Genomic DNA, 22,421 nt, shown 5'->3' with positions numbered 1-22,421 from the left:
CTGGCCTCCCAAACTGCTGGTGTTACAGGCGTGGGTCACTGTGCCCAGCCAGCCCAGCCACTTTGAGTGGAGTGTGTTGCTTGGGTTGCTTTGGATCACTTTTATTTTTGTGGGTCTGCCATGGGTGCCACTTCTCAGGATCTTTTTTTGGTTCCCTGAATGTTTTCTGTTTTCAATATGTTGGTTACTCTGCTTGGAGTAGCAGGTTGTGTGCTCCTTTTTAGTGGGGTGTTTGTGTTACTTTTGTGAGAAGTCTGTTCTGGCTCATAGGAGTATGTCCAAGATGAGTGCCACATTTTTGTCTGATTAGTGCCTCAAAAATATCCCTTTCCCTAGACGTGATTTTATTTTTATTTTATTTTTCTCACATCTAGTAAGGCAGGGAATTGTTGTTGTTGTTGTTGTTTTTTGAGGTGGAATCTCACTCTGTCACCCAGACTGGAACCTCCGCCTCGTGGGTTCAAGCAGTTCTCCTGCCTCAGTCTCCCGAGTAGCTGGGATTACAGGCGTGCACCACCATGCCTGGCTAAGGCAGGGAATATTTTTAATAATTTTTGTAGAGATGAGATTTCACTGTATTGACCAGGCTAGTCTCTAACTCCTGGTCTCAAGCCATCCTCTTGCCTTGGCCTCCCAGAGTGCTGGGATTATAAGTATAAGCCTGTAATCACCTGGCCTCCTGGACATGTTTTGCTTTTTGATTTCGAGACAGGGTCTTACCTTGTTGCCCATGCTACAGTGCAGTGGCGCAATCATGACTCACTGCAGCCTCCACCTCTAGGCTCAAGCTGTGTTCCCACTCAGCCTCCTGAGTAGCTGAGAACACAGGCATGTGCCACCGTGCCTAGCTAATTTTAAAATATTCTGTAGAGATGGAGTCTGGTTACATTCACCAGGCTGTCTCAAACTTCTGGCCTCAAGTGATCCTCCTGCTTTAGATGCTTTTTATGTTTTGCAAGACAGAGTCTCGCTCTGTTCCCCAGGCTGGAGTGTGCTCGTGTGAATTCAGCTCATTGCAGCCTCTGCTGCCCGGGTTCAAGTGATTTTCATGCCTCAGCCTCCTGAGTAGCTGGGATTACAGACACGCACCACCAGGCCTAATTTTTTTATTTTTAGTGGAGACGAGGTTTTGCCATGTTGGCCAGGCTGGAGTGCAGTGGCATGATCTCGGCTTACTGCAACCTCTGCCTCCTGGGCTCAAGCGATTCTCCTGCCTCAGCCTCCCGAGTAGCTGGAATTATAGGTGTGCACCATTGTGTTGGGCTAATTTTTGTATTTTTAGTATAGACAGAGTTTCACCATGTTGGCCAGGCTGGTCTTGAACTCCTGACCTCAGGTAATCTGCCCACCTCTGCTTCCTAAAGTGTTGGGATTATAGGCGTGAGCTACTACGCCTGGCCTCCATATTGTTTTTTATAGTGGTTGTGCTAGTTTACATTCCCACCAGCAGTGTAAAAGTGTTGTCTCTTCACTGCATCTACGCCAACCTGATGTGTTTTTCATTTGTTTGTGTCATCAATGATTTCTTTCAGCAGTGTTTTGTGGTATTCCTCGTAGAGATTTTTTACCTCCTTGGTTAGATACATTCCTAAGTATTTTATTTTCACAGCTTTTGTAAAAGATGTTGACTTGCTTTCGTTCTCAGCCTTGTCACTGCTGGTGTGTAGCAGGGCTATTGATTTGTGTACATTGATTTTTGCATCCTGAAACTTTACTGAATCCATTTATCAGATCTAGGAGCTTTTTGGATGAGTCTTTAGGGTTTTCCAGGTATACGATCGTATCATCAGCAGACAGCGACTGTTTCCCCCTTCACCGACTTGGGTGCTCTTTATTTCTCCTCTTGTGTGATTGCTCTGGCCAGGACTTCCAGAGCAGTGGTGAAAGTGAGCAGTCTTTTTCCAGTTCTAAAATGCTGTCAACTTCTCCCTTTTCCGTATAATGTTGGCTGTGGTTTTGTCATAGATGGCTTTTATTGTTCTTTCTATACTGAGAAAGGAAGGGACGTTGGATTTTGGCAAATGCTGCTTCTGTGTCTATTGAGATGATCATATGATTTTTATTTTTAGTGCTGTTTATGTGGTGTATCACGTTTGCTGATGGATGTATGTTAAACCAACGCTGTATTCCTGGTATGGAAGCTAAGTGTGTTGTCTTTTTGATATGCTGTTGGATTCGGTTAGGTAGTATTTTGTTGAAGATTTTGGCATCTTTGTTCATCAGGGAGATTGGTTTTCTTTTTTTGTTATGTCCTTTCCTGGTTTTGGTATTAAGGTGATACTGGCTTCACAAAATGATTTAGGGAGGATTCTTTCTTTGTCTATCTTTTGGAATAGTTTGAGTAAAATTGGTACCAATTCTTTGAATGTCTGGTAGAATTCAGCTATGAATCCCTTGGTCCAGGACTTTCTTTTGCTGACAATTTTTACATTACTGTTTCAGTCTTGCTGCTTGTTATAGGTCTGTTCAGAGTTTCTGTTTCTTCCTGGTCTAATCTAGGAGGGATGTGTATTTCCAGGAATTAATCCATCATTTCTAGGTTTTCTTTTTTCTTTTCATTTTTGTTAATATAATTTTTTTTCTTTTTTTTTAAGACGGGGTTTCACCATGTTGGTCAGGCTGGTCTTGAACTCCTGACCTCAGGTGATCCACCCGCCTTGGCCTCCAAAGTGCTTGAATTACTGGTGTGAGCCACCACGCCCGGCCTCTAGGTTTTCTAGTTTGTGTACATAAAGGTGTTCCTAGTAGCCTTGAATGATCTTTTGTATTTCTGTGGTGTTGGCTGTAATGTCTCCCATTTAGTATTTAATTGAGCTTATTTGGATCTTTTCCTTTCCTGGTTAATCTCACTTATGATCTATCGGTTTGGTTTATCTTTTCAAAGATCCACCTTTTTGTTTCATTTATCTTTTGTATTCTTTTGTATCAATTGCATTTAATTCTGCTCTGATCTTGGTTACTTCTTTTCTTCTGCTGGGCTTGGGTTTGGTTTGTTGTTTCTCTGCTTCCTTGAGGTGTGAGCTTAGATTGTCTATTTGTGCTCTTTCAGACTTTTTGATGTAGGCATTTAATGCTGTAAACTTTCATCTTACCGCCACTTTCGCTGTATGCCAGAGGTTTTGATAGGTTGTGTCACTATTATTGCATTCAAATAATTTTTAAATTTTCATTTTGATTTCATTTGATCATTCAGGAGCAGATTGTTTAATTTCCATGTGTTCGTATAGTTTTTGAAGATTCCTTTTGGAGTTAATTTCCAGCTTTATTCCACTGTGATCTGTGAGAGTATTTGATATATTTCATTTTTCTTAAATTTATTGGGATTTGTTTTGTGGCCAATCATATGGCTTATCTTGGATAGCGTTCCATGTGCTAATGAATAGAATGTATATCCTGCAGTTGTTGGATAGAACATTCTGTAAATATCTCTTAAGTCCATTTGTTGCAACGTATAGTTTAAGTCCATTGTTTTTTTGTTGTCTTTCTGTTTTGATGACCTATCTAGTGCCGTCAGTGGAGTATTGAAGTCCCCCACTATTATTGTGTTGCCCTCTATCTCACCTTTTTTTTTTTTCTTTTTTTTTTTTCCTTTTTTTTTTTTTTTTTTTGAGGCAGTTTGGCTCTTGTTGCCCAGGCTGGAACACAGTGGCATGATCTTGGCTAACTGCAACCTATGCCAGGTTCAAGCAATTCTCCTGCCTCAGCCTCCTGAGTAGCTGTGATTACAGGCACTTGCCACCATGCCCGGCTACTTTTTGTATTTTTAGTAGAGACAGGGTTTCTCCATGTCGGCCAGGCTGGTCTGGAATTCCCGACCTCAGATGATCTGCTTGCCTTGGCCTCCCAAAGTGCTGGGATTACAGGTGTTTGCCACCGCACCCAGCCCATTCTGTATCTTTTAAGTGGAACATTTAGGCCATTTACACTCAACCTTAGTATAGGTCCTGTGAGATTTATGCTTTTTTTTTTTTTTTGATGACGTTGTGTTCTTGTTGCCCCTGGAGTGCAATGGTGTGATCTTGGCTTACTGCAACCTCTGCCTCCTGGGTGCTTCAGCCTCCCGAGTAGCTGGAATTATAGGCGCCCACCACCATGTCCAGCTAATTTTTTGTATTTTTAGTAGAGACAGGGTTTCTCCATGTTGGTCAGGCTGGTTTCAAAGTCCTTACCTCAGGTGGTCTACCTGCCTTGGCCCCCAAAGTGCAGGGATTATTAGAGGTGTGAGCCACTGTGCCATGCGAGCTTCTTGAGTGTAGATGTCGAGATCTCTAGCAAGACCAGGGAAGTTTTCTTTGATTATTCCCTCAAATAAGTTTTCCAAACTTTTAAATTTCTCTTCTTCCTTGGGAACACTTATTATTCTTATGTTTGGTAATTTAACGTAATCCCAGATTTCTTGGAGGCTTTGTTGATTTTTTAAAATTCTTTTTTTCTTTGTTTTTGTCAGATTGGGTTAATTCACAAATCTTGTCTTCAAACTCATGTTCTTTCTTCTACTTGTTCAATTCTATTGTTGAAACTTTCCAGTATATTTCGCATTTCTCTAAGTGTGTCTTTCATTTCCAGGTGTGATTGTCATTTCTTTATCTTTTTTATGATGTATTTTAAAAAAATTTCTTTAAGTTGGTTTTCACCTTTGTTGGTGCCTACTTGAGTAGCTTAATAATCAGCCTTCTGAATTCTTCATCTGGCAATTCAGAGATTTCTTCTTGGTTTGGATCCATTGCTGGGGAGCTACTATGATCTTCTGGGGATGCTATAGAACCCTGTTTTGTCATATTATCACAGTGGCTTTTCTGCCTCCTCATTTGGGTAGACTATTTGAGTGGAAAGATCTGGAACTCCAGGGCTGCTGTTCAGATTCTTTTGTCCCACAGGGTGCTGTGTGGTGCTCTCCCCCTTCCTCTAGGGATGGGGCTTCCTCAGAGCTGGGCTGCAGTGATTGTTACTGCTCTTCTGGGTCTGGCCACCCAGGGGGCCACCGGGCCCCGGGATGGCGCTGGGGGATGTCTATAAGAGTCCTGTGATGCGATCCGTCTTCGGGTCTCCCAGCCGTGGATACAGCACCTGCTCTGATGGAGGTGGCAGAGGAGTGAAGTGGACCCTGGGGGGTCCTTGGTTGTGTTTTTAGTGCACTGGTATTCTCAAATGCTGGTATGCTACAGTGAAGTTGTCACATGGACAGACCCGGGCCCTCTGGTCAGCCAGGATGTTGCAGGTGGTGGGATTAGTTGTTTTCTCCTACCTTGGAGCAGATTTGTTCTGTTATGAGTTGCTGTAATAGCTTGCGTTGGTTGGCCCCCAGCAAGGAGGTGGCACTTTCAAGAGACCACCAGCTTCAATAGAAGGGGGATGTAATCTCATCCTCCCTTGGCCAGGATGAGTACTGTACTCTGGTTTCTCAGGCAATGGGTGGGGCGGTGGAGCTTCTAAGAGCTGATATCTTTTGTCTTTGGCTATCAGGGCCAGCAGAGGAAAACCATCAGGCTGGGGGCAGGGTTAGGCAGGTTTGAGCTCGGACTGTCCTTAGGGATGGGGCTTGCCGCAGCCACTGTGGAGGCTGGGGATGTGGTTCTCAGGCTGATGTGCCTCTGCTATGTCTTAGATCTTGCCCCAGGCTACCAGCCTCCCTGCTGAGAAGACAAGGGAAGGAAACAGGGCCCTCAGGCCTCACCCCTTGTTGAGATTCACTCAGGGTGTTTGGCAAAATATTAAGGGAAATATTAGGGAAAGTTGTAAGATTATAGTCTCAAACCTCCTTGGAAGGCTGAAGGGTTTGCATTACTTTCAGTAGAAGTTTTGGCTGAAGGCTGCTAGTTCTTACCTTAGAGCATTATGTCGTAAGGTGAAGATTAGGGATAATAAAAGTTTCCCCAGTTAGGCCTGTTTACCCCACATTCCTTTGTCTCTACTCTGTTTACTCCTGTGAACTTTGTGCCTGATGGCCCTGGGGATGTTGAAGGGGGGATTACCCTTAATGGTGTTTGTTCTGGGCCCCAGAACCAAAACCTTTCATCATTCACAAAACCACTCTTTTAACCGTGTTAATTATCCAAAAGCATGTTGACTTTTGGATATAACAGAACGTCTGTTATTAAATATATACTGAATAAATTCGAGGAGGAACAAGGAGAAGGGGTCAGTTAGCTGCAATTGCCCTCCAAGAGCAGCTGACAACCCCCTAGCCTGACTCTTACACTGTACTTTGTGTGTGGGGGTGTATTTGTTCATCCATTGCCGAGTCAGGGTCTGCAGGACAGACCTCCACGGGGTGGTGATCAACATCTCAACCCCTCCCCACCTGCCTGCACCTTTGGCTGTGGCTTCTGGGCTTGTATCCATACTTCCTGTTTGCCCCTCCCCTTCTGGATTCTACTCAGAAAAATTCATGCTCAGTCAAAATTATTACAGAATTGAGCTGGGAGCTTCCTTTACCCTGCAGCTTCTCCCCAGTTCTGCTGGCTGCTTTCCCTTCCTCAGGGACCCCTGTGAAATGAGCCCTGGGGACCAGGAATGCCTACAGGGTTCTTCTCACTGCTGCTTCTACTTTTGTGTTTCAGTTGGCTCTCTAAACCCTTTTCAGCTCAAGGAAAGGTTAAATCCTTCCCCAGTGAGGATGTGTGTTTGGAGACAGGCTTTCCTCCCCTCACACTTTGGAAACTCAGTTTTTCAGCTGCCTTGCAGTGTTTGCTGAAAGGTACTTCTTTCAGAGGGTCTGAGGATTCTTTCGGTTTTCCTAGTATGTTCCTGTAGTGGTTCTTGCAGCAATAGTTCATGATGTGATTCTCCAGACCCCGTTCTGTGTGTCCGTCCAAGTGGGAGCTGCATGTTAGTCCTGTCTCTTGTCTGCCATTTTCCTCCTTGTCAAAAAGAGGTTTATTCTGAGACGAACGTGTGTGACCAAGGCCCAGTGTATTATCAAGAAGTCGTGACAGCTTGTTGTTTCTAATCACGGTTGTTTCTAATCACCCCCCGGCAGAGCCCTCGGATTTGGGGGCATGGCCAGACTCTAACACCTGTGCTCCTCTGGTTCCTCCTGGCTCCCCAAATGTCCTGAGTTTTCAAGACCCTCTTATCTGGGGGAGTTCCCTCTCTTAAGAGCATTTCAAGTCATTTTTGTTAGGTTTTATCCAGCAGTTCTAGAGGTTTTAAGCACATGCCTTTGAGTTTAAAACTGGACATTCAAAACTGGATGTTCCTATGTTTCCTTTTCCAATTAAAAGGGAAAACATAGCTGGGTGCAGTGGCTCACGCCTATAATCCCAGCACTTTGGGAGGCCAAGGCGGGTGGATAACCTGAGGTCAGGAGTTTGAGACTAGCCAGGCCAACATGGTGAAACCACATCTCTACTAAAAGATAAAAAATTTGCTGGGCATGGTGGTGCATGCCTGTAATCTCAGCTACTTGGGAGGCTGAGGCAGGAGAATCACTTGAACCTGGGAGGCGGAAGCTGCAGTGAGCCGAGATTGCGCCATTGCACTCCAGCCTGGGCAACAAGAGCGAGACTCATCTCAAAAATCATAAAATAAAAGAGAACACTTGATTTGAGGTTGGCCATGGAGTGGCTGTGAGGGGAGATAGGACGGGACTGTGGGGACTGGGTGGGTTTCCATTTACAGAGGCAGAGAACAGAGTGTTGGAGGAGCCCTTGATATATATTTTTTTAAGTTGAGATGGATTCTCACTTTGTTGTCCAGGCTGGAGTACAGTGGCATGATCTTGGCTCACTGTAGCCTCCACCTCCCGGGTTCAAGCAATTTTCTTGCCTCAGCCTCCTGAGTTCCTGGGATTACAGGCGCAAGCACCACGCCTGGCTAATTTTTGTATATTTTGTAGAGATGGGGTTTCACCATGTTGCCCAGGCTGGTCTCGAACTCCTGACCTCGTGATCTGCCCACCTTGGCCCCCCAGAGTGCTGGGATTACAGGTGTGAGCCACCGTGCCCAGCCCGAGCCCCTGACATTGAAGGGTGATGTTGTTGCACTGGTGCAGCATCTGCCCTGGGGATAAGTCCCTGCACAGCAGGCCCTGTGGAGCTCCCACGCCACCCTCTCTGTGTCTAGTTCCTTGAGGGGCCTTTCTAGCCTTCACAGCTGTATGAAGCCTCTATCTCTCCACCCCTAGCCAGTCCCCCAGTTTGGGCAGAAAAATTTAGTTTGGGTCATTTTTTAGTCTGAAATACTCTGCGAGTAAGTGGGTCACCTGGAGCCCAGAGAGGTGCCTGGCTGTGCAGGGGAAGCCAGAGAATGGTCGCTTCCACAGGCAGGGGAGACGTCCTAGGTGCCGGTCAGGGGGCAGGAGCCTGCAGGGAGGGTCAGGGTGACGGTGGGCTCAGGATCCATGCTGAGGGCCCCTTGCAGCTTTCCTCTTCCCTTTGGGTTATTGCTACTGAAAACGTTTCCAGAGGTGGGAATGTTGAGACAGGGAAAGGCTTTCTGTAACTCAACCTACGTCACCAAAAAACGGCTGCTGAGAAAAAAGTTGAAGCAACGGATTCTGACGTTGATAGTGCTTGGGTGGGTTTGTTTCCTCTGGCTGCAGTGGCACTGAGGGTTTGTAATATTCTTACCAACGTTAGATTTAGTGGCCACACAGAGATCTTTCGAGTTTGTGTTTCCGGATTGGGTTACCGTAATAAAAAAAGTTTATCCAGGCACTTTATGCACGTTTTCCCTCTGTAGGTGTTTCTTTCCCCTTTTCCTGAGAGCAGGTTATTCGTTCCCTCCATGGCAGCACGGCTGTGGCGTGGGGGAGAGATCACAGCTTGTGTTCCTAGGACTTTATTTATTTTTTTGATGTGAAGTCTTACTCTCGCCCACGCTGGAGTGCAGTGGCCTCCAGGATACTCCATCGCTATGGATTTATGGATCCTGAACATATGTAAATAGAACCTCACCACATGCGGCCTTCTGTGTCTGCTCCTCCACTCAGCTCGTGGCTTCAGGGCTGCCCTGTGGATTTATGGATCCTGAACATATGTAAATGGAACCTCACTGCATGGGCCTTCTGTGTCTGCTCTTCCACTCAGCTCACGTCTTCAGGGCTGCTCTGTGTTGCAGCCTGAGTCAGGGCTTCATTCCTTCTTGTGGCTGAGTGGCAGCCCACTTTTTGTTCAACTGTTCATTCGTCAGTGGGCTTTTGGGTTGCTGCTGCTGTGGACAAGTGTGTATGGGATTTTGTGAGGATGTGAATTTTCAGCTCTTGGGCACATCACGATGGCTTCTTAGTGACTGTTTTCTCATGTGAATTCTGGATCATATCCTTTGCCTTTTTTCCCCAGGAGTATGAACAAGAATGTGAACTTGCCATTGCTGACATGGAGAGCCGGCGTGAAGATGAGGCTGGCCCGCAGCAGAGTCAGGTGACCTGGTGGGGCCCACACAGGCTCATAGCATGGGCTCTGTTACCCTTCAGGGCACAACGGGCTCCCTGTGGGTGGGGCAGTTGCTGCCATCTCCTCTCTCTGCCTTGTTTGTTTCCACATTCTGTGTGTGGAGCCACAGAAGGGCTGGTGGAGGGAACAGGCGTGGCTGTCGGAGGTCAGGGGGCCTGATCAGGTGCAGGCCACATGAGTGACACACTGACCTCAGGTCTGGCCACTCTCCCTATCAACTGCGAAGCCCCCTCCAGGTACAATGCTGTTGTCCAGTGAGGGAATTTGGGGCGCTGGTACTCAGGGCGGTGATGAGCTGTGGGGTCACTGGCAGAGTTGCTGGTTGGCGTCTCGGTGTCGTCTGGGTCTCTGTGTCCTGCCTTTGCCCCCAGGAGGTGTCTGCTGTTTCCCTTTCTGTGTCCTCCTTACCCTTACTCATTCTCATTCATGCTTCTCTGTCTCCTGACGTGCCCTGGTTCTGAGCATGGGCCCTCATCAGAGGCCTTCTCTCCACTGCAGGCGGTGCACGGCCTTGAACTGGAGGCGCTGCGCCTCAGCCTGAGCAACATGCACACAGCGCAGCTGGAGCTGACGCAGGCCAACCTCCAGAAGGAGAAGGAGACGGCGCTGACGGAGCTGCGGGAGATGCTCAACAGCCGGCGTGCCCAGGAGCTGGCCCTGCTGCAGAGCCGGCAGCAGCATGAGCTGGATCTCCTCCGGGAGCAGCACGCACGGGAGAAGGAGGAGGTGGCGCTCAGGTGTGGACAGGAAGCAGGTACTGCATGGGCTAGGTGGGCGCAGGTGGTGTGTGGGCTCGGCGTGGGCGTTCTTGTGCTTCTTTCCTCTTGGGGTTGGGAGCTGGGGCACCCTAGCACTGTCTCCCCGTCTCTGTTCTCAGCACCTCACCATCTGGTTCTGTGAGAGCCTGAACAAAGGGGTCCCTCGGGTTTTTGTGGCCAGGAGATTAGAGCAGGTATTGAGATGAGACCCAGGGCTGACCTTCACCTCCTCTCTTAGATTGTTCTGTGTGGCTGGAAGTCACGGTGGCCTCAGTTTGTTATTTAAGCCAGATGCCATCACAGACACGTTCTGCTAGCCCATGAGCGCTGCCACACGTCCAGTGGGTGCCAGAGCCTGGTTGTTTCCTGGGTGATCGGATCACTGAAAACGTTGAGATTGAGTGACCTGAGCTGCTTTTTGTTTTTCTTGCAGCTGAGCTGAAGGAGAAATTACAATCAGAAATGGAGAAAAACGCCCAGATAATAAAGGTACCCGTGATCGATTGTAAAATGCAGGTTTCTGTGTGTTGTTTTTCCTTTCTTGCCAGGTCCCACGAGAACACTTCTCACCTGGATTCAGACAGGAGCCAGTCGAGGCTTTATTAGAATATGCTGGATGACAGTATATTGCACTCTTTGTTTATGTAGTCTGTATTTGTCAGAAAGCGTGGTTTGTATTTTACATTGACTTGTATAACATAAAGGTGCTCACCTGCCCCTCCATGCTGGCTTCCGAGTGCCCCCTGTGGCCTGCCCCTGAGTGTGTTCTGGGACACAGCCTCTGCCCACGTGGACATGGCAGTTAGCTACAGTGCATGGGGTGTGGGTGCTGCGGCGCTGGGGAGGATACCAAACAGGGAGGAGGTTTCTGGTGGGGTGGGTTGCACCTGCTGCGGGTGGCCTCACTGGGGGACCACAGGTAGTGCCACGTCATTGCCAGGCCCTTTGCCAGAGGAGTGAGCCATCTGCAGTGCTGAGTGTGGAGGCCCTTCCTGAGCCAAATGTCTGGGCAGCTCTCAGGCCATTGGCAGGCAATGGATGTCAGTCCAGGCTTGGGATTGTGTTCCGGTCACCTGCTCCTCTGACCCAGGCAGTGGGATTCATTTCTCAGAGCACTTGGGACAGAGATCAGCCCTTGGGTGAAGGTGGGCAAAGTTGTCATTGGTTCCTAGGTCTTGTGGGGAGATGCATTTCTAATGCTTTGAGGGTGACTGTGTAGATTATGCCTTGTGTGCAGAGGCCGGTCTATTTTGGGGTAGGCAGTCCTTGCTTGCTGCGTGCAGAGGCCGGTCTGTTTTGGGGTGGGCGGTCCTTGCTGCGTGCAGAGGCCAGCCTGTTTTGGGGTGGGTGGTCCTTGCTCGCTGCGTGCAGAGGCCGGTCTATTTTGGGGTGGGTGGTCCTTGCTGGCTGCCTGCAGAGGCCCGTGTGTTTTGGGGTGGATGGTCCTGACTTTTCCCGGCTGCTTGCCTCCCGGATGCTTCTGCTTCTCTCTCCTGCCAGCACTCAGGAGAGAGACTGGGTGTCAGGCCTGTCAGGACAGTTTAGTTGGGGGCAATGACTCCCGTTCTTGTTTTTTGTTTTGTTTTGTTTTGAGACAGGGCCTCGTTCTGCCTCCCCAGGCTTGAGTGCAGTGGCACAATCATAGCTCACTGCAGCCTTGACCTCCTGGGCTCATTTGATCCTCCTGCCTCAGCCTCCCGAGTAGCTGGGACTACAGGCACGTGCTACCACACACAGCTCATTTTGCATTTTTTTTGTAGAGATGGGGTCTCACTATGTTGCCCAGGCTGGTCTCAAATTCCTGGGCTCTGGTGATCTGCCCGCCCGGCCTCTCAAAGTGCTGGGATTACAGACATGAGCCACTTTGCCTGGCTTCCTCATGAGTTTTGACTGTGTGATTTAAATTTCTTTAGCACAGATAATCAACTATTGACTTTAATTTTTTTCTTAATTAGACCCTGAAGGAAGACTGGGAATCTGAAAAAGATTTATGTTTAGAAAATCTACGCAAAGAATTGTCTGCAAAGCATCAGTCAGAAATGAAGGATTTACAAAACCAGTTTCAGAAAGAATTGGCAGAACAGAAAGTTGAGTTGGAGAAGATTTTTCAAGACAAAAACCAGGCTGAATGTGAGTAATGAAAATGAGCAAGTGTGGAGTGGGACTGAGTTCTCCTGGGTGATAACTGGAAGGAATGCTGTTCATGTCACCATGCGTGATGGAGCACACGTTAAGGAATGCTGTTCATGTCACCATGTGTGATGGAGCACATGTTAAGGAATGCTGTTCATGTCACCATGCTTGATGGAGCACACGTTTCCTGCCTTTGCTTTTTTTTCCCTCTAACATAGATCATAGGAAACAACCTGCCTTTGCTTCTAAATGCTGGATGGCTCCGTGCACGTGTGACAGGCTGGTGGCTGTCAGGGGTCACAGGACTCTCAGGATCCTTAAACCTTCCTGATCTTTGCTTCAGAGATTTTCTTGGCATGCTCAGTTACTAAATTATTACCAAAGCAGCCGCGTTGTGCTGGTTCACTTTCGAAACTCATGCGTGTTCCAGCATGGCCCTCATGGTGGGATGGCATGGGTAGGTGATGTCCGTGCCCCACTGGGGTGGGGCGTGTGAGATTCACACGAGGGGCCCGGGGGGATGTGGGATGCCCAGGGCACGGCCCTGGGTGGCAGTGCTCTGCTTGCACCTTTACTGTTACTGGAGCCCCTGTCTTGTAAACCAAGTGAGGTTGTTTTACCCTTCTAGGGGCCCTTAGGAACCTGGAGAGTCAACATCAAGTAGCCATTGAAAAGTTACGTGAAGACCTGCAGTCCGAGCACTGCCGGTATTTAGAAGACTTGGAGTTAAAGTTCAAAGAAAATGAAAAAGAAAAACAGCTGGAGGTGGGCAGCAGCTTAAGTTATTTTAATTACTTGGTATATTAAGGAAGCTTTAAAAGATTTGGGAATCGGGCTGTTTCGCATTATGTTATTTGCTAAAACTTAAGTACTAAATTTAAAGAGACTGGCCGGGTGTGGTGGCTCACGCCTGTAATTCCAGCACTTTGGGGGAGGCCAAGGTGGGTGGATCACATGAGGTCAGGAGTTTGAAACCAGCCTGGCCAACATAGTGAAACCCCATCTCTACTAAAAATACAAAAGTTAGCTGGGTGTGGTGGCGGGCACCTATAATCCCAGCTACTCAGGAGGCTGAGGCACAAGAATTGCTTAAACCCAGGAGGCAGAGGTTGCGGTAAGCTGAGATCGTGCCACTACACTCCAGCCTGGGTGACAGAGCCAGACTCCGTCTCAAAAACAAATAAAATAAAACAAAGTAAATAAATTTAGAAAGACAGTCAGTGGTGAATAAAAGTGCAATGCATATTCTTTACAGGTCTCCCTGAGACAATTACACAAATTTCAAACACTAGGTAGGTGTAAGGCCACATCCTCTGACCATAATCCAGTAAACCTGAGATTCCTGGGAAAAGTTTAACCAAAACTTTTTCTGCTGTTTTATATTCAAGATGCTTTTCTAATGAAACACAGGTCCTTGTAGGGGGCCTGACAAACCCAGGCCTCAGACCAAGTATCCCAAGCATCAGTTCAGGAAATTACAACATAAATCACAGATGGGGTTAGTCGTGGTTTGTGAAAGATTTACACTCCTAAGAATACAGAAGTAGCTGGGGTCTAGGGTTTTGGGGAGGCCTGTCCTGGGCCCCTTATGTCTCCCAGCGGGACTCCGGTGCCCACACACCCTCCTCCTGCAGAGTGCTCAGGCCTGGCCTCGCTCCACACCCCAGTCTCTCCCTGGGCCCTTCCAGGCTTCTCCTCATGGATGGGAAAGAGGGGGCTGCTAGCACCTGCTGGTCCTGATGCCCACGATGGGGAAAGGTAGGAGGGGCAGTTTTCATGAGGACAGGCGAACCCCAGGTGCAGCGTCGCCCGGACATCGTGCCATGCTGGGCTGGGGTCTTGCTGATTGTACAGAAAAGTTTAGTGTCAAAGTGTAAGAGGTATCTGCTTCCTTCATTTAAAAGTATTGAAAGTAGAAGCCCCCTGTCATGGGTACTATGGGCTAGTAAGACTCCGTAAATTTCATTCAGCGGTCTGTATGTGTGACCCCAAAACTGAAGCAGGGAGGTGCGCACAGGTGAAACCACACAGCTGCGGCTGTCATGGAACCTGGCCGGGCCTACTTCTCAGCTGTGACACACAGACCTGGAAGGCGCTGTGATTCTGAAAGTGCTTGGCCTTGTGGAGTCAGCACTGATCCCTCTTGCCACGGACAGAGCTCTCTCTGTCTCTGCTATGGCCAGCTTTCTCTGAGCTGCAGGTTTGGGATGTGGACATTTACCCTGAGGGTCGCAGTGGCAGGGGATAAAACCACACACGTCTCTGCTGGGGTGGGGGCCTTGAGCTCATTAGGTTCTCACCTCAACGCGTTGCTTTTTTCTAGTTAGAGAATCTTCAGGCATCATACGAAGACCTGAAGGTGCAGTCACAAGAAGAGATCAGGCACCTGTGGTCCCAGCTTGATTCTACGAGGACCAGTAGACAGGAACTGAGTGGTGAGGAATTCTTTTGAAAAATTCAGATCCCTAAAAACTGAAGCTATGTGTTTTTTATTGTTGTAACCCCAAGCTAGAATTTAACAATTCTAGCAAGCACAGAAGAGTGATTTACCTGTTCAGCATCTTGAAGGTTGATGTGTACGGTTTGAAGGTGGAGGTTTATTTGTGAGAGATAGCCCTGGTTTTATGCTAAGCCCAGTGCAGCAGTGACGTGCACCTGTGTGTCCCTGAAGGTGAGACTGACACTGGCAGGGGGTGGTGCCTTCACATCTCCGGAAAGCTTTCCAGTAGTGCTGAGTGTTCACCTTGGCAAGGCCGTTGAGTGCTGTCCAGGTGCATGTTGGCTTACCCAGTGTCTGGGGTCACAGGGTGGTGCCTCACATCCTGTTGCCAGGCTCCTGTGGCCCTAGCTCTCCGGGTCTCCATGCCCCAGCAGCCGTAGCCACTTACTGAGGGCTGCTCTGCTCCAGGTGCCCCCCTACGGCTGAGCACCTCTGGAGACCCCGACCCTAGGCCTCTGTTTCCATGTCACAGAGGTCTCTGTGCAGCTAGTGAGGATGGTGCCTGAGGGAAAGGGCTGGCCAAGCCCAATTCAGGCTCTGGCACCCAGGGCCACAGGACAGGAGGGTGAGCCATTGTGCGCCTCCTGGAGCTCAGGTGCAGGCAGAGCCTCCGGCCCAACTCATCCTTGTGGGTGGTGGGATTTGGAGCAAAGAGCACTTAGGAGAAAGAACCGGAGACTCCACTGCTGTTACCAGGGCACTAGGCCTGGCTCCGCCTCCCAGCCCTGTGCCCTGTTGGGACCAGGTAGAGCTGGGTGCGTGTCAATTTGACTTTCCCTTGGGGTATGTCTATCGCTGGAGGCTGCAGAAGACAGAAGCCGAGGGGTCCAGAGGCACGGCTGCTCTGTGCAGGCTCCGGTTCTGGCTTAGTACTCAGCTTGTCTCTGTCCTGCCTCTCAGGACCCATGCAGAGAACCCTGATTTGCCACCTCTGTGGTAGTGAGCAGCTTCAGTGCCCGTTGCTGGCTGTCAGCCACTGTAGAGCAGCGGACTGTAGTCTCCTGAACACAGTAGCAATGGGGACAAGTTCTCTTCAGGTCCACGTTGCTTTTCTGTTGCCGTGTAACATATTATAGCAAACTTGGTGGCCTAAAGCAACACGCATTTGTTAGCTTACAGAAAGTCCAAGGTGGTGCAGCTGGGTTTTCTGTCCAGGGTCCTCCCCCGTAGTCCACATCCAGGTGTCGGCCAGCGTGCACTGACCTGAACTTGCTTCTGGGCTTGTTCAGGTTGGTCCAAATCCAGTTTCCTGGGGCTGCGTGACCATCGTCCGTCTTATGCTGACTGTGGCCACTGCGCCCCTGCCACTTGGAGGGCTGCTCGTGCTCCCAGCCCTATGGCTCTTGCCACTGCTTGGAGATAGCTGTCCACTTTGAGGGGCATGTGAGAGTCTAAGCTGCGGGGGTCCCTCGTCACTCTTAGGTTCTGGAATGGGCCCTTTCCTGAGTTGTGCCCCTACCACAGGTAACCAGGCTCTTGGCCTGTCGCCTGGCTTGTTGTGGGTATCCCATGTTAAGATGATTGTGTGACACCATCATGTTGCAGAGTTGCATGAGCAGCTCCTGGCACGCACCTCTCACGTGGAAGATTTGGAACAGCTGAAGCAGGGCTTTGAACAGCAGCAACAGCAAGCAAAAATCCAGCATGAGTCTGAACTGGAGCATCTGAGGATTTATTTTGAAAAGAAGTTAAGGGATGCTGAAAAAACTTACCAAGAAGACCTAGCCCTATTACAACAGAGGTTGCAGGGGGCGAGGGAAGATGCTCTTCTGGATTCTGTGGAAGTCGGGTAAATAAAGCAGTTTCCAGCATCGGTATGTTCCTGAAGTCCAGGTGCCATGCTCCGAGTTCAGGTGTAGCTTTGGTGATTTCAGGCCAGTGGACACCAATGGCCTTTCGTACAAACACATTTTATGGTTGAGACTGAAATGATATAGGCACAAGCACCCGAGTGTGGCCTGCCCATGTGTGTGTGTGCATGAGTCAGTGGCGGGCACATTCTCATCCAGATCTGTGTGTAGGTGTTGGTGGTGGGCGCACTCTCATCCAGGCCAGCGTGCATGTCTGTATGCGCAAGTCAGTGAGCACACTCTCGTCCAGGCCTGTGTGTGTGTGTGTGTGTGTGTGTGTGTGTGTGTGTGTGTGTAAGTTGGTGGTGGGTGTGCCGTCCATGCCTGTGTGTGTGTGTGTGTGTGTGAGAGAGTTGGTGGTGGGTGTGCCGTCCATGCCTCTGTGTGTGTGTGTGGGTGTGTGAGTGAGTTGGTGGTGGGTGTGCCGTCCATGCCTGTGTGTGTGTGTATGTGTTGGTGGTAGGTGTGCCATCCAGGCCTGTGTGCGTGTGTGAGTCGGTGGTGGGTGTGCTGTCCAGGCCTGTGTGTGTGTATGTGTGTGAGTCGGTGGTGGGTGTGCCATCCAGGCCTCTGTGTGTGTGTGTGTGTGTGTGTGTGTGTGAGTTGGTGGTGGGTGTGCCATCCAGGCCTGTGTGTGTGTGAGTCGGTGGTGGGTGTGTCGTCCAGGCCTGTGTGTATGTGTGTGAGTCGGTGGTGGGTGTGTGTCGATGGTGGGCGCGCTCTCGTCCAAGCCTGTGCATGTGTGTGTGAGTTGCTGGCAGGGACGCTCTCGGCCAGGCCTGGGTGTCCCTGTGCCGTGTCTTTGTGGCCTCCATGGTTCCCTGCGTGTCGGGGAAGTCCTTGAGTGGAAGCACGAGGAGACACCTGTGAACTGTCAGTCCTGGGGAGAGAATGGAGTGCACGGGGAAAAGGGGCATGTGTGTAGGGTTTTTACAAACCGTTTTCTCCTCAGTTCATCCTGCATGGGTTTCGAAGAGACACCTGAGAAAGAAAGAAAAGATCACCTGGATAAACTCGAGCCTGAGCAATATAAGGTAATTGGCGGAGCACTGAGAAGAGGGTGAGTCCTCTGCTCGTTACCTTCCAGCTAGGCGTCTTCCACATGATAGAGCCAGCGTTTCTGTTCCTCCCGGGGCTTGTCCATGGAAGGAAGGCTGCTTGCGTGTCTTGTGGATGCTGCGCTTGACTTCACTGCTCCTCCGGGGCGGGCCTCACCGAGCACTATTTGATCAGGAAAGGTGGTGGCCAGGGGAGCTGGAGCCCCTCCGTCAGCCCTCGGAGGCCTTGGCTGTGGGCAAGGCCCCCTCCTCCCTGCAGTGGGCTGCATTCATCAGACTTGACTGTGGCAGTTGGAAGGGTGTGAAATTGCATCTTTGCTTTGAGTATGCACAGAACGCCGGCTGGCTTTTGTATTTCTTCCTTGAATTGCTTCCATGCTGCTACTTCTGTCACCTTTAACTCTGTGGCGCACTGCTGTCCAAACAGAACTTCTGGGATGATGGAATGTTCTGGGTCTGTGCTGCCAGCGTGGGGCCCACCAGGACACATGGCGCCGTGGAGCACTTGCTGTGTGGCATGAGCAAGCCTGGCATCAGGCTCCGGGGTCACGCAGGGAGGAGATGCAGGGGCAGCACCACGTGGTTTGTTGTGTGGTGGAACCAGTAGAGGGGAACCTCGGGCCTCTGGGCACAGCAGTCAGTAGCCTTCACACTGGAGTAGGGTCCCTGGGCCCGCTGGAGGCTGCAGGGTGTTCAAGGAGGATGGCAGTGGGCCGTACGCCAGTTTGAGTTTCCTGCTAAACAAACCCCAAGACAGGATTTGCCTCACAAGAGGCTATGGGGAAAACGCCAGAGAAGGGCAAGGCCCAGCTGGAACAGGTGGCCAGGGCCGTTCCACAAGTAGGCCTCGTCCCAGAGGGAGAGCCTGGGAAGGGGTGCAGTGCGCAGCCCCACCAGGCATCCCTGTATCGTCTGAGAGCCAACCCCTGCCTCCAGGCGTGAGTGTGATGAGGATACAGCTGTTAATGGGCAGTAGTCACAGGAGGCTGGCCTTGAGAAGAGAGCTCAGGCCTGAGATGTGAGGCCACGGGGAGAAACGTGAGGGGCACGTGCCCCACTGACCCTGCTGCTCAGAGCATCAAGGAGAGGTCTGCACAGTCCAGGGCCCTGTCCCCCGGACAGCACCAGCTCTTTTTGGTGCCACCAGCTCCTGTGTCATCTGGCGGCCTGGCTGAGAGACGGGTGTGGGTAGGAGAGCATGTGAGCGCCCCCTTGGGCAGGCGGTGTTCACCAGAGCATGGTGTGTGGTCTCATGAACCTGGTGAGGTTTGGGTTTTCTTTGTGCATGGCGGGAAACACCTTTGGGGGTTGTATCTGCAAGGGAGGTAGCTCGGCTCACTAGCGTGCTTGTCCCATGTGGTTTCTCTGCAGGAGAGCCTGCCGTGCTTCCAGGTGGAGTTGGAAGAGAGCCACGGGCACCAGTTGGAAGCGCTGGAGTCAGCTCTCTGTATCCAGCAAGAGGGGCACGTCTCAGACAGATGCCACACGGAGGCTGCAGTGTTGGGACAGGCGTGGCGTCAGGAGCCCTCTGAAGGGCACAGCCAAGGTGAGCTCCTCCTGTCCCACTGTGGTGTCAGCAGGTGCTAGCTCTGGGGGACAGTCTCGGGGAGCCCAGGTGCCTGGGTTGATCCCAGTTCTCCGTGAAGCACCGGGGTGCTCCAACCTCTTCTGCTGAGGCTGGCGCCTCAACAGTGTGTCCCGATGAGGGTTTGGCGTTGAAGGCGGGTCGCTGGCTGGGTGGGAGCGCGTGTCATGGGCTGGCTCCTCAGCAGCGCAGGTCTGACACGGGCGGGCACCCTGGGGGTCACGGGGATTGCTGGATGGACATGGTGACCACTCGCCTCTGGAGGGAGAATGAATGTCAGCTGGGCCCAGGGGAAGCTTTTCCAGGATCCTGTTCTGCCCCAGCAGGCCCAGCACCCCCAGCTCACGTAGTCAGACCAGGGTTGTGGGATGTCCAGGCAGGGCACGGGGCACAGAGCTGTGAGATCAGAAGGGGACGGAGAGGAAGCTGCAGTCATCCCAGAGGCGTGGTCCATGGCACTGGACTGGCGCTGACAGGGTTTCCAGAAGAAGCAGCGAGCCCTGGCCCCTGGCACGGAAGTGGTGATGGTGGGCGGCCATTATGGCCGCGAGTCCCGCTGGGAGGCACGTGGTCCAACCCCACTCTGGGCTCTGGCCAAGTGGAGAGGAGCCTGACTCTCCTTCGAGGTGGGGCGATACAACAGCGCCTGCACCTGGTCCTCACTCCTGTCTGTCCCGTACCACTGCTGTCCCCACAGGTGGCAGTGGGCGTGGCGTACCTTGAGGCACATGGCTGTTGGGTGCCACTGGTGCCTGGCCACCTGATGCCTTCTCCCTGTTTTCCTCTTCTGCAGAGGAAGAAATGGGCTGGTGGAGGTGGCGTGCTCAGGCACAGAGCAGCGGGGGGAGGGGGGCTGGGATGGGACCCGTCGCGGGCCCCTGAGCTCGGGCCTTGTCCTTCTGGCTGCCTCAGAGACCCTGAGTAACACACATGTGCCCACATCTGGTCCCAGGCATGAGGCTCACTCAGGAACTCATGGAGGGTTACTTGTCACACCTGACCTGAAGGAGTAGCCTGGGCTGGCTGGGCAGCTGCTGTGTGGGCCCAGGACATCCCATGACTCAGGATGGCGCTATGCTGGGGCAGCATGGAGGTCTCCCAAAAGGGAGGGGACGCTTGAGAGAGTAGTGCCCACTTCCATGACTGAGCCCAGAACTTGCAAATCTACAGTGTCTGTGATCGGAAGCGTTTATAGGTCACTGTGCAGCCTGTGGACTCCCTCGAGGGCTGGTACCGGTGTGACTGTCTTCCCTGCTCCTTTTCCACACAGAGCTCCCCTGGGTACATCTCCAGGATGGAGCCGTGGAGGCAGACACAGAGGTGGCAGCCAGAGTCTTGGGTCTGGAAACGGAGCACAAGGTTAAACTTTCGCTTCTTCATACTGAGCTCAAGGAAGAAATTGAACTTCTAAAAATAGAAAATAGGAATTTGCACGAGAAGTTGCAGCGTGAAATCCGTCTGAAGGAAGACTTGGAGAAGGTGAGTAGTGACTCCACAGCCCTGCGCCTCCCGCCCGAGTCCTTGATCTCTTGCACTTGGAAGGCATGTGTTCTCGTGTATGGAGGGCCACCTTGGGGACACCCCAGTGCTGTATGTGCCTCACTTGTGAGGGCAACAATCCCATATTTTCTTGAAACTATTCCTGGCCATGCCAGTAGTGGGTGGCGGTTGGACAGAATCTCGTCAGGGTCAGCACAGGGGCAAAAGCGAAGTTCTGAGTGAAGGTTTCTTTTGTTTGTCTTGTTTTGAGGTGGAGTCTCATTCTGTTGCCCAGGATGGAGTGTGGTGGCCTGATCTCCGCCCACTGTAACCTGCTTCCCCATTTCAAGCGATCTCCTGAGTAGCTGGGATTACAAATGTGTGCCACCATGCCCAGCTAGTTTTTGTAGTTTTTATAGAGTTGGATTTGCCTTGTTGGACAGGTTGGTCTCAAATGCCTGACCTCACGTGATCTGCCAACCTTGGCATCCCAGCCCACTGTGCCCAGCCCTGTGAGTCAGAATTTCTTAGGGAAACTGTCCAGGTGTCCTCAGAGGGCTCTGGGAGGAGGCATGAGCCCGAGCTCATGCAGCTGGCTTCTGATGCTCACCCTAAGTCTTAAACTGCATCCCCGTTCCCCAGGCTCTTCCTGTGCTGTCTTGCACCCGTGGAAGAGGTGCCCTCTGATAACTGCTCACCCTTTGCGAGTGTGAAGTCAGTGTCGTGCTGTCATAAGGGTTGACAAAGCAATGCGAAGCAGCTTCCACCCAGCCCGATGGGCTTGGTTACAGCCAGGGCAGCTCAGGGTCTATCCCAGGCTGGAGCAGTGGCGTTAAAGTGAACCAAGATGTCATGTCTCGTCACGTGTGTTCTGACTCTGCCTCATTCTTGCCACCGTGTTTTCATTTCCATTCGTGTCCTGCTCCTCCCATCCCTCTGCTCCTCCCTGTGAATGTCTTTGGATTTTCATTCTCCCATTGAGAGACAGCTTCATCGGAAGCTGTTATGACCTGCAAGTCTGGTCCCATGCTGTTTGTTAAACTCAGGTGTTGGCTAGGACTTCAGGCAAAATAGAGATGAGGGTGGAGCCCTGTGGGGAGCCCAGCAGGTGGAGCATGGGCTAATAGTTGTGTGCCGGCCACGCCTGCAGCCACCAGCATGTGGCATTCTCTAGCACTGTTGGCTTAAGACAGATTTGTCCAAGTGACTTTTTTTGTTTGTTTTTAGACGGAGTCTTGCTCTGTCACCCAGGCTGGAGCGCAGTAGTGCAATCTTGGCTCACTGCAACCTCCACCCCCTGGGTTCCAGTGATTCTCCTGCCTCAGCCTTCTGAGTAGCTGGTATTACAGGCGCACACCACAATGCCCGGCTAATTTTCGTATTTTTAGTAGAGATGGGGTTTCACCACGTTGGCCAGGTTGGTCTCAAACTCCTGACCTCATGATCTGCCCACCTCAGCCTCCTAAAGTCCTGGGATTACAGGTATGAGCCATGGCCTCATCTTTTATCAATACAGTCATTCCAACCTCCATGTGCATTTTGTCTGATGTATCTTTTTTTATGCGTTTTACTTTTTTTTTTTGGGACAGGCTGTCACCCTGGCTGGAGTGCAGTGGCACAGTCTTGGCTCACTGCAACCTCTGCCTCCCAGGCTCAAGGGATC

At 50.9% G+C, this 22,421-nt stretch overlaps 1 protein-coding gene across 4 annotated transcripts in view; it reads left to right on the top strand.

Annotated features, from left to right (window-relative positions):
* PCNT (pericentrin) overlaps positions 1–22,421 on the top strand; it is a 111,481-nt gene that overhangs the window by 18,216 nt on the left and 70,844 nt on the right. For all 4 annotated transcript variants that reach the window (XM_032276521.1, XM_032276520.1, XM_032276522.1 and 1 more), the window contains exons 4-13: positions 9,282–9,362; positions 9,894–10,149; positions 10,587–10,642; positions 12,109–12,283; positions 12,915–13,051; positions 14,610–14,721; positions 16,332–16,575; positions 17,589–17,670; positions 19,066–19,240; positions 20,550–20,758. In XM_032276521.1, the coding sequence (XP_032132412.1) occupies positions 9,282–9,362; positions 9,894–10,149; positions 10,587–10,642; positions 12,109–12,283; positions 12,915–13,051; positions 14,610–14,721; positions 16,332–16,575; positions 17,589–17,670; positions 19,066–19,240; positions 20,550–20,758 (1,527 nt within the window). The remainder of the gene's footprint in view (positions 1–9,281; positions 9,363–9,893; positions 10,150–10,586; positions 10,643–12,108; positions 12,284–12,914; positions 13,052–14,609; positions 14,722–16,331; positions 16,576–17,588; positions 17,671–19,065; positions 19,241–20,549; positions 20,759–22,421) is intronic.

The sequence above is a fragment of the Sapajus apella genome, unplaced genomic scaffold (assembly GCF_009761245.1).
Source record: "Sapajus apella isolate SASKATOON/1434 unplaced genomic scaffold, GSC_monkey_1.0 scaffold8, whole genome shotgun sequence".
NCBI classification, from domain to species: Eukaryota; Metazoa; Chordata; class Mammalia; order Primates; family Cebidae; genus Sapajus; species Sapajus apella.
Note: the sequence above shows the minus strand (reverse complement) of the source record. Positions and strands in the feature narration are given on the sequence as shown.